The following is a 12,326-nucleotide window of genomic DNA, read 5'->3' on the forward strand; positions in this document are numbered from 1 at the left end:
TATATTCTGGAATATTAAATGTCTGTATAGGTATCCCATTCTGGAATATTCCATTTTTGTAAATAGTTGAACTCTCTGTCTAGGAGTCTGTTCTGCTCTGGGTGTACTCTGGTGTCAGTAATAAATACACTTCCAGTTCTACATATTGCACTTCGCTGATGATCTTGCCTTTGGATTTGGACTTGATTGTGTTTTTGATGCAACAGTATTGTTTTGGAACAACCACATAGTTTGTTTTTTGTTATTTTTATTCTCCTCAGTGGGCCACAGAAATTAGAAGAAATACTTATAAAACTATTATTTTGTGCTGTTTGGAAATTGTCACATATCTTCTTTGCTTTCATGTAGCATAAACGCAAGCCCATTCCCACCAGTAGAAGTCAGAATTGTTATTTTTGTGTAACCAAAAGTATGTGGTGTGGTAGGAGTGTATAGAAAATGGTCTAGTGTTGCTACAATTTCTGTGAGAAAGCAATATTTACAATTGATATCATTGTTAGTGTAATGTTGATCCAAAATAAATTCCAAACTTTTCAATGAGTTTATGTATGTTTCTCAAACATATGATTAGAATCTAAATGAAAAGTTATCTTGTTAATTTCAGATTTTACAAAAGTACAGATATTGAATTGGTGATTAAAGATGAAATTAGAACAGAAAGTATGACAATGAATACATTGTTTATACACATGTCTAAATGATAATTAACTAAAAAATAGATTTTTCAAAAATATTTAATTGCATGTACAAACTACATAACTATGTAAGTGAGTTTTCTATCTCTGTAACTTGCCCAGTGAACACCAAACATTCAGCTGTATACTTTTCTATATTTTTTGTAGTGTTGTTTTGGAAAGAGCATATTAAGCAAATTGCTAGTGTATATAACAAAGGCGGAAAACTATCTTCTAGTAACTTGTTTTCTCATCTGTACCCCACAATCATACAGCTTAAATATAGGTAGAAGCAAGACAATATGAGAATACTTAGGAAATTCTGGGTATGGAAGGGGTGGTGCAGATGGAATTAAGTTCAACTGATTTGGCAGTCCATTTGTAATATCCTGCTGACTTGTGCTGGGCGCCATTATATCTGCAATATTTGAGGAATATGGTGCAGTAGGGTATTGTGTATGTGGTTGTGGATATGGTGTCAAAGTTATGGATGGATGTGGAAATTTTTCAGGAGCATCTTTCAAAGGAGGAAGCTGAGGAGTATGAATGGTGGAGTCCAATAGCTGTTTGGATAATTCAGGTGGTATGTAGCTTAACAGTGGAATTGTTCCTAATGTTATTGGGATGTTTACATATAAGTTTGTGTGGGTCCCATTGATAACTGCTTTGACCTGGTAACAGGAAAAATGATAATAAATATCATGTATAATATGCAGATCATTACTTTCTAACAACATATGACACAAATACCATTAAAAATATGACACTTCATAATCCATTATTAATGAATAAAAAACAATACACAATTTTGCCAACAATTTACGAGGTGCATTCAAGTACTAAGACCTCCGATTTTGTTTCTCCGGACTGTAAAGAGATAGAAACATGCGCATTATTTTAAAATAAGGCCACATTCATTGTCAATACGTCCCAGAGATGACTGCACCGTATGGCAGATGGAATTTTACCGCCAGTGGCGAGAATGAGAACTGTTTTAAATACTTAAAATGGCGCTGTTTTCCTTACTTGAACAGCGTGCAATCATTCATTTTCTGAATTTGCGTGGTGTGAAACAAATTGAAATTCATCGACAGTTGAAGGAGACATGTGGTGATGGAGTTATGGATGTGTCGAAAGTGCGTTCATTGGTGTGACAGTTTAATGAAGGCAGAACATCGTGTGACAACAAACCGAAACAACCTCGGGCTCGCACAAGCCGGTCTGACGACATGATCGAGAAAGTGTAGTGAATTGTTTTGGGGGATCGCCGAATGACTGTAGAACATAACGCCTCCAAAAATGGCATTTCTGTGGGTTCTGTGCACACAATCCTGCATGACAACCTGAAAATGCGAAAAGTGTCATTCAGGTGGGTGCCACGAATGCTGACGGACGACCACATGGGTGCTCGTGTGGCATGTTGCCAAGCAATGTTGACGCACAACGACAGCATGAATGGGACTTTCTTTTCGTCAGTTGTGACAATGGATGAGACATGGATGCAATTTTTCAATCCAGAAACAAAGCGCCAGTCAGCTCAATGGAAGCACACAGATTCACCGCCACCAAAAAAATTTTGTGTAACCGCCAGTGCTGAAAAAATGATGGTGTCCATGTTCTGGGACAGCGAGGGCGTAATCCTTACCCATTGCGTTCCAAAGGGCACTAGGGTAACAGGTGCATCCTACGAAAATGTTTTGAAGAAGAAATTCCTTCCAGCACTGAACAAAAACATCCGGGAAGGGCTGCATGTGTGCTGTTTCACCAAGACAACGCGCCCGCACATCGAGCTAACGTTACGCAACAGTTTCTTCATGATAACAACTTTGAGTGATTCCTCATGCTCCCTATTCACCTGAACTGGCTCCTAGTGATTTTTGGCTTTTTCCAACAATGAAAGACACTCTCCGTGGCCGCACATTCACCAGCCATGCTGCTATTGCCTCAGTGATTTTCCAGTGGTCAAAATAGACTCCTAAAGAAGCCATCGCCGCTGCCATGGAATCACAGTGTCAGCGTTGTGAAAAATGCGTATGTCTGCAGGCCGATTACGTCGAGAAGTAACACCAGTTTCATCAATTTTGGGTGAGTAGTTAATTAGAAAAAAAATCAGAGGCCTTAGAACTTGAATGCACCTTGTAATAGAACGTTTATCTGCAAACACTTATCTCTATTTGAAAGCCATTGTCTTAAAAAATGTATCACTAATAATAGTGAACTCTATAAAAGTAATTCTTCTTTATGGAGTCTAACAGAGAATGCTTACATGTAAAAAGTAATCAAGATCAATTATACTGCAGTTATTCAAATTGGATGGAGGCAAACTTGGAATTTTCAAATTTTTAGTCCAAGTTTTAGATGTATTTGGGCCCACAGGTTCATATGTGATGGTCTCAATTTTGTCTCTTACTATCTTTGTTTTCTTACGAGGTGTATGGGATGTGAAACATATATTCTGAAAAACACACAATTTATTTATTATTATTTGTAACAGTATTTATGAAAACCAAAAAATTAAAACAAGGCAAAAGCTTCAAATTAACCATAACATTAAAGTAAATATACACACCCAATAGGAATAAACCAGTTTAGTTATTCAGCCCGTAACAGGAGTGTAACTGATAATGAAATACGAAGCATAAACTTGATGAGGAAACAAAATTTATTATAAAAAACATGATTTGGAAAAAGTGGTGAGTGTCATACATGCTCTACTTCTCAGTATATTTTTCTTTTAAATCTATCTGATAAAAATTTACAATTAAATTCTTACAAACAACATTTTCTTTCTCATATTATTCCCTAGATATCTATACAAAAATAAACAGTAAGTTAAGAATTCAGCTCTTTGCATTTTAGCCGCATATTTTTCCCTTATCTTAGAACTTATTATCCTTTGCAAAAACATATCTAGGGCACCATATTAAGGCTTCTTTTATGGCCACATAATAGTAAATGCACTCATTTATTTCTTCAGACTCAAATACAATATTTCATGTTTGTTTGTGGGACATACTGATATAATTAGGCAGTGCTTTTTCTTTCCCCAGTTTAATGTGAAATGTGTCTATCACAAGGATGTCTGTTATGATTATCTGACCATCATTGTGTTGTGACTGTGATATAACGGATGATAATGAAACTAAAAGGGAGAGGGAGTTTGAAACACGATGTCACTGAATAATGTATGTTTGTTCAACAGCACCGAAGAGACTGTTCAGTTTAACATTTCTGCCTAACAGACAAACATCTTCCCAAAAGCTACAGACCAGCCTCCATTGTCCCAATATTCTCAACAATATTTGAGGCACTGATACACACACAAATAAGCAGCTTCTTTGTAAAACATAATATCTATTTAACAGTCAGTTTGGTTTTCACGAAGTGAGAAACACAACAAGGGCCGTCTTGGAAATCATTGACCAAACCTTAACAGATTTTGAAAACAATAACATAGTATGTGTTATTATGTGACCTAAGCAAAGCTTTTGATTGCATTCCTGTTGACATACCACTGAAGAAACTAGAGTTTTATGCAGTGAGAGGGAGCACTTCAGCTGTGACAAGTTCTTATTCAAGTAACAGAAAACAATTTATCTCTGTCAAAATGTTCTTCCGTAATGTAAATCAGCACAATTGTACCACAAGGGTCTATCTTTGGACCCTTCTTCTTTATTGTACCTCTCAATGATTTACCTAATAACATAGCCCACTTTGTGTATGTTATGCTGACGATACAACACTACTTATCACACATCAGAACACTTCAGATCTGAATAGTGTAACAAAAGAAACACTTAATAAGGCCCTGGGCTGGTTTGAAGCCAATAAGCTCATGTGAAATCCTGATAAAACCTAACAACTTTTAATGGGAATATTAAATGAAGTAGGCAGTAAGTCAGTAAAACTCTTGGGTATTTACATTGATTCAAAACTCTATTGGGAGGAACATGCCAATCACGTATGTGAAAAAATGTCCCAGTGGCATACCTTATCTTGAAACTATTTGAGGCAGTGAGCTTGGAGTACCTTAGGGTGACATACATTGAGCTGTTCCAGTCACATATTTCATATAGTCTGATTATATGGGGCCACTTCCCTCACATCAAGAAAATTTTGAAATTACAAAAAAATGTCATAAGCATAATATGTAAAAGAGGTCATAGGGAGCACTGTCGTCCACTTTTTCCATAGTCAGAACACTCACAATTATAAATGTATACATTTATGTGTATGTACTCTATATTAAAAACAATATTTCAGAATTTGTTGCCAGAGAGGAAATACTTGAATACAACAACAGAGCTGAGGGTAAGTTAGACGTGCCACCAATTAACAAGAACACGAAATTTCCACAAAGTAAACCAACTCAAAATGTTCAATAAACTGCAAATTCATGTTCAGTCAATGGATATAAAATTGTGTAAAATTAAATGCTACAGCTGGCCATCTGATCATCCATTTTATGATATTAGAGAATTCTTTAAGATGCCTGAGGAGGATAATCACATTTAAAAGTTTTCTGTATTGTCAATCCTAAGGACCCGGGTTGGGGATTTTCTCTGCTCAGGGACTGAGTGTTGTGTTGTCCTAATCATCATCATTTCATCCACATTGATGCGCAAGTTGCCGAAGTGGCGTCTAATCGAAAGACTTGCACCTGGCAAATGGTCTACCCAACGGGAGGCCCTAGTCACATGACATTTACATTTACATTTTTTTGGGTATATTATATTATATTACAGTACAGCTTATTGCATTAACTTTTAGAAACCATCCTGGTGTAATCTGGTACACTTCCATGCTTAAAATGTGTGCTATAATGTACTGATAGTTTATTTTATTATTACGTATGTACAACTACATCCTGTATGACGAAGCCAAAATCACTGTAAAATGATCTATGGTGAATAAAATTCTTGATTCTTGATTATCATCACAAGTGTCACAGACCCAGACTCTATCAGATGGTGTGGCCTTATTTAGGATCTAGTCGAGACACTGACACTGTCGGGCAAGCAGGATATATATGCCTATGCACTTACTGTCGCACTAGCCAACTACTAGTGATGAAAATTTCTTATCCAGGTACATCTATGAAGAGCATCCCCACCGTAGCAGTTACTACTACAAACTAAAAAATAGATAAGAGAAGAATCTCAAAAGATCTACAAGACGTGTTTTACATCTTTAAAAATGAAAACTAACATGCCTGATTTATTCATACTACTTTCTGTGAAATTTATGTTCAGGTATTGAAGATTGAATTTGGGGAAACTCATTTGTTTTCATTACTAATGATGCCAAGTTTTGATTAATGGTTCTACTTTGTTTCAGCTGTTCTTTAACTGATATGGACTTGTTTCCTAGTATGTGATATGTTGTAAGACTATAAATGAGTACTCAAAAACACTATCACATGAAAAGGCTAAAATAAAACCCATCAAAAAGAGTAGGTCTACCTTTTTATATTAATTTATCTAAAAACAAAGACAGTGTGTATGTGTGGATGGATATGTGTGTGTGCACGAGTGTATACCTGTCCTTTTTTCCCCCTAAAGTAAGTCTTTCCACTCCCGGGATTGGAATGACTCCTTACCCTCTCCCTTAAAACCCACATCCTTTCATCTTTCCCGGTCCTTCCCACTTTCCTGAAGAAGCAACCGTTGGTTACGAAAGCTTGAATTTTGTGTGTATGTTTGTGTTTGTTTGTGTGTCTATCGACCTGCCAGCGCTCTTGTTTGGTAAGTCACATCATCTTTGTTTTTAGATATATTTTTCCCATGTGGAATGTTTCCCTCTATTATATTTTTATATTAATTATTAAATAATGTATGTGATGTTGAATAAATTCACTGTCCACAAAATTAACTGCAGTGTATTAATTTTGTTGCCTCTTGAATTCTTCACAGTAAATTAGGTATGCATGTAATTGAAACTTCCTGGTACATTAACACAGTGCACCAGACTTAGACTGTCACCTAGAGCATGGTCTTTCTGGGCAGTGTCCACAGAAGGGGAGGTTCTGTCTCTGAGTCCCAGTCTGGCACACAGTTTTAATCTGCCAGGAAGTTTCAAAATGATAAACAGTCCACCGGAGGGTGAAAGGGTGATTCTGAACAGAAAAATTTGTCTCTGCATTTACAGTACTACACTTCATAAACAGTATTCTGTAGACTGTATATAATGTTGAACACTACACTATTTATTAGAATTAATCTAGGAGGTTCTCAAGTGATGGGTGAAAATGATAGGATCTATCCATATATTCTACAGATGGTGAAATGTTAACACCTACAAGCAGTCATAGGTATAGTGAGGTTTTTGAAGTGAGAAGTCAGGAATGGAGAAATGCTCAGAAAGAACAAAAAGCAAGAATGAATTTGGTGGTTGTGCTTCTTTTCACTGTTGTAACCTTAATGGTTAAAACAGATTTATGAAATAACAGCTACTGAGTTCATAATGTAATTGGATAGATAAAAAATCTCCTTACCAAGCAGCAGCAGGAGAACATAAACATAAAAAAGTTTTACTTATGCAAGCTTTTGGACCCAGTGGGTTCTTCTTCCGGCACAAGAGTTAGACGGGAAGGAAGAGGTGTGAAGGGAAAGCAGCTGGAAAGGTTTAGGAAAAAAGAGAAGATTTCAACAAAGTCACCCACAACCCCAAGTTAGGGGAGACTTACTGGATGGGATGAGAAGGAAAGGCTGGCTGTTGGGGACTGCACCGGATGGGATTTGAAATCCTGTGAGCTTAAAGGTGGACAACAGGGTAATATGCAAGACAAAGATTTCTGCTAAGACATTGTGCATGAGTTAATAAGAGCGAAAAGCTAAGTGAATTGTATGTAACAGACATGGGAGGAGCATGGCAAAAAATAGACAGGTCAGAAAATACAAGAAATAGAAAACTAAAATGGAACAAAGAAAGGAGTAGTTACTGTGAAGAGATGGTGAGACAGAAGGAATTTACGTAAACAACGGCCAGGTGGGTGGCAAGAACCAAAGACATGTTATAGTGCTAGTTCCCACATGCAGATTCTGATAACCAGGTGTCTGGGGAAGAATCCAGATGGTGCATGTGATGAAACAGGGACCAAGGTCATGACTAATGTGTTTTATAGCACGCTCTGCAGCAGGATATTATGCCAATTTGTCTTAATTAATAACTTGGTGGTAGACATAACAATGTAAAAGGCTGAACAATGTTTACATAACAGCTGGTATATAATGTGTCATTCCACAGTTGGCCCTCCCTTTCATAGTATACTTTTTGCCACTTACAGAACTGGTATAAGTGGTCACAGGGGTAGGAGGCATAGGGTAGCGAGATAGGTGCAGAAGGAGCATAGGGTCTGACAAGAATATTGTGGGGATTGGGAGGGCGATGGAAAGCTAGGTGTGGTGGTCAAAATTTCAGACAGAATGGATCTCATTTCAGGGCATGATTTTTGGAACTTTTGACATGGAAAGGATGGCAGCTGTCAAAATGTAAATACTGTTCCTTCTAATAGGTTTAATGTTGACAGATGTGTGTAGCTCGCCTTTGGTAGCAATGAGATCAACATCAAGAAAAGTGGTGTGGGATTCAGAATAGGGCCATGTGAAATTTAAATGGGAGAACATATTTAGAGATTCCAGGAATTTTAACAGGTCAATCTCACCATGAGTCCGTATGGCAAATATATCATCAACGTATTACCGAGCTTAATCCATTAAATTCATTTACACTGATGAATATCTGCAGTTCCATTACAGCTTTGAAGTCAATAGACCACATTGCAACACCACTGCTTGGCCTAATGCGCTATCACTGATATCTGACTGTGTACTGTCGGTGTAAGTATGTAAATGACCATGTATAATTACATTACATTAATAATTGTTCCACAGATGCATGAATATGACATTTCATAATGATAAGTTTTTAAATGTTGGTTGGCTATCTGTCAGACTTTTATTGCTATTTGGCAAATGACCAAGGATTTTTGTGGCTATTTAACAAATCAAAGTGCAGAAAAATTTATAGAACATGTGGCATTTAAAAAAATGACATATCTTCGTCTTGAAATGCATTATAATAAATGAAAACTAAAATTACCAGTGTCAGTATGATGTTTCAAGAATATTATCTGTGGCTAGAATGATTTTAAATTTCAATAAGCATACATAAATTTTAAAAGAAATAATCCACATCATAAAACCAATTTCATATAAATCCAATATCACAGACTTTCTATTGAGCATGGTTTGAAAATGCACAAATTAAAAAAAGTAAGTTGTCAGTGTCACATATCAGGCAACAAGAAAAACTCAATTATTCTGTAAGAGTATGGGGAAAAGTGATAAGATCATTTGAGGACAACACAAACATCTAAATGAACAATAATATATTAAGATATTAAACTGGAGCTCTTGGTGTGGGTTGACATTCTGGTGCCAATGTTTTAAATGAGTCCCAAGGTACAAAATTCATTAAATGCTGAATTCCTATAAACTAAAAGAAAATTGAGAACATACCTTGTGATTACACCTAGAAATTATCTAAATTCACAAATTGAGACCTCTGTCAGCAGTGTCACAAGCATCATAAAAAGGACTATTCTTACAACACAAAATTAACTTCTTGTAATGATAAATATGAATATGGTTGTGTAATATTCATCTAGGATGAGGGAATATACAGCAACAGCTTAATATTGAAGAGGATGCAGCAGTTCATTTTCAAAACAGATTTCTCAGTAATTTCAGTATGTTTATGGATAAGCACCATAGTTTAAAGCAGTTTAATGACAATTATTAATGCAGTTTCTAATAGTTATTTTGTTTCTTAATGGCTATCATAACCCATTCTGCATCCCAGAAGGCTCGACTTCACAATGGAACTTGAAAATTAAAAGAATGAATAAACGGACAGAATCAATGTGAAATGAACTGTAAACTGAACCATTCCTCCCAGGACACATTGCATAGCAAGCCAAAAGGATAAGTAAAAGGACATAATATGCTGAATGGGATATACTACTCTGGGTATAATTGGTAAGCTATGAAACTAATGAAGTTCTGTGGACCCAAGCACTAATCGAGAATTTGGAGGTGGTGCTATATAGGGGTTATCTGACGCAAAAAACTTCATGTGGACATATGCCCTATTGTGAATGGTTTAAGAGACAGAACACAATTAATGTACATTGTTCTTTATTTTCTGCATTATTCAATACATTGTCAGGTTTACACATGTACACATATAGGACAGTTAATAAACATTACAAAATGTGTTTTACAAAGTACCAGTTAAAAAATCATTGATATATGCTCTATGATCAGGAATTCAATATGTCGAAAAGTGCATATTGTATTCTTCAGCAGCAGCTGGACCACTACTAATGCAGAAGCCATAAACATAGATCATATATGCATTAATGTAGATATGTGGCATTTTAGCCAGCACTTGTACAAATACAGTTAATCAATGCTTCTGTCTGACATGCTCTTATTCCCTCGCACTAGTTCACTCATAGAACACCATGGACAACTGTGTGTTCAATAGGCTAGTTTAATGGCTGAAAGACAAGCAGAGATTGAAAGCAATGAGATATGTCTGGTTAGAATAAAACATCAAGGAGGAGGATTGGTAAGACATAGATGTGCATGCCACTAGCCCACAAAAAATGTACATTAAATATCTTGGTCATCATTTACAAGAGGGTATATGTCCATATGAAGTTTTTTGTTTCAAATGTGTGATCCATTCCTCTCATATCCATGAATATTCACCATTGCTCCAGGGACGCACTGCATAGCAAACCAAAAGGATAAGTAAAAGGACATAATATGCTCAATGGGATATACTGTTCTGGGTATAATTGGTAAGCTATGAAACTGATGGAGTTCTGTGGATCCAAGCACTAATCGAGAATTTGGCGGTGTTGTTGTTGTAGCCTTAAATACAAAGACCGGTTTGATGTAGGTACCCATACTAGTGTAGCAAGCTTCTTCATTCTGCATATTACTGCAGCTTACCTCCATTAGAACCTACTAGTGTAGTCAAGCTTTGGTCTCCCTTCACAGTCTTTATCCACACACTTCCCTCCATTATCCAACACAGGATTCACTGATGCCTCAGAATGTGTCCTGTCAACCAGGCCCTTCTGCTCATCAAGTTTTGGAAATAATAGCAAAGAAATAGAAATACTTTCCATATTGACTTTGAATCCCTCTCTAAACTGAGAATGGATTTTTATATTCTGGTGTAAAAGTCTATAGCTGGTTGCTGGTGGGCATCAGGCATGAGATTTAACAACCCAAATATTCAGTAACAATGTAAAAGAACACCTCTTTTGTCACTACTGCAATTTATAACAATACTTGGACTCAGTAACTTAAATTCATTATATTCATATTAGATAGAATAAGGCCTTGGCAGTATATAGCCAGATGACAGTAACCTGTTTAAAGTCACATAAACATTTTATTTGAAGTATTAAACTACAAAAATAGCTGAGTGTTATAGGAGGAGGACTGGTGATTTTTTCAAAGTAGCTGTTTTTCTCCTGGCAAACATTCTATAGATATGGTTGTTTAGAAGAAACTGCCAAAATTATCACTTTGAATATATTACCACCAGTTACAAATTGTTTCTTATATACTTTATAGAAGTATCCAGCAGTTGTTACTACTGCTTGTTAATATTTAACTTGACTCGCTCCACATCCCTGAAGTCTCTCGTTCATGATGAAATTTATGGAATCTGATGTGTGAGTAAATGAATTAATGAATGAATGTGTGCTGTTCCAATTTAATTCTGACGCCACTGCAAAGATGATGTAGCACAAGTGGTACTGAGAACTGAAATTACTAAATTTCACAAGTCTCCAGAGCTTGACTGTATTCTTGTCAGATTCTGTACAGCATCTGCAGTTGAGGTAGGCCATCTCTTTTAATCATAATATGTAGCAGATCCTTTAAACAAATAACAACAATAGTTGAAAGAAAGCACAGGTCAAACCTGCATAAAAAAGGTCAGCATAAGTGATCCAGAAACCTACCATCCAATACCATTGACATTCATCTGTTGCAGAATCTTAACATGTATCCTTAGCTCGAATCTAATTAGGTATAGGAAACAGAATGACCTCTTGCATGACAACTAGCATGGATTCCAAAAACACAAGTCATACAAAACTTACCTAACTCTCTTCCCACATGGCATCCTGAAAGTCACGTTTCAAGGTAAACTCTTTAGACATAACAGAGTTACTGCTGAGTATCATATTTACACTTATTAACAAAAGTGCAATCATATAAGGTGTCAGATGAAATTAGTGACTTAAATGAGCATTTCATGACAGGATTAGAGTCATCAAAATATATAGAAGTAACTTCAGCCACAACCCATGGAACTGTATTGGGATCCTTGCTGTTCATGTTGTATCTTAATGATCTAGCAGTCAACATTAATAGTAACTTCAGACTGTTTGTAGATAATGCAGTTATCTACAATGAAGTACTATCTTAAAAAAGCTGCACAAATGTCCAGTCAGAGTATCCTAAGATTTCCAAGTGGTGCAAAGAGTGGCAATTTACTGTAATTGTTAAGAAATGTAAAATTTTGCATTTCACAAAACACAACAATATAGTATCCCAAGTGTAC

General features: G+C 36.2%; 1 protein-coding gene across 1 annotated transcript in view; it reads right to left on the bottom strand.

The window, feature by feature from the left end:
* Window positions 1-901: 901 nt before the first annotated feature.
* Window positions 902-12,326, bottom strand: part of LOC126335899 (arrestin domain-containing protein 3-like) — a 65,972-nt gene continuing 54,547 nt past the window's right edge. The window contains exons 5-6 of the mRNA XM_049999371.1: window positions 2,941-3,129; window positions 902-1,345 (exon numbers count right to left, since the gene is read on the bottom strand). Coding sequence (XP_049855328.1) covers window positions 902-1,345; window positions 2,941-3,129 — 633 coding nt within the window. The remainder of the gene's footprint in view (window positions 1,346-2,940; window positions 3,130-12,326) is intronic.

The sequence above is a fragment of the Schistocerca gregaria genome, chromosome 2 (assembly GCF_023897955.1).
Source record: "Schistocerca gregaria isolate iqSchGreg1 chromosome 2, iqSchGreg1.2, whole genome shotgun sequence".
Taxonomy (NCBI): Eukaryota; Metazoa; Arthropoda; class Insecta; order Orthoptera; family Acrididae; genus Schistocerca; species Schistocerca gregaria.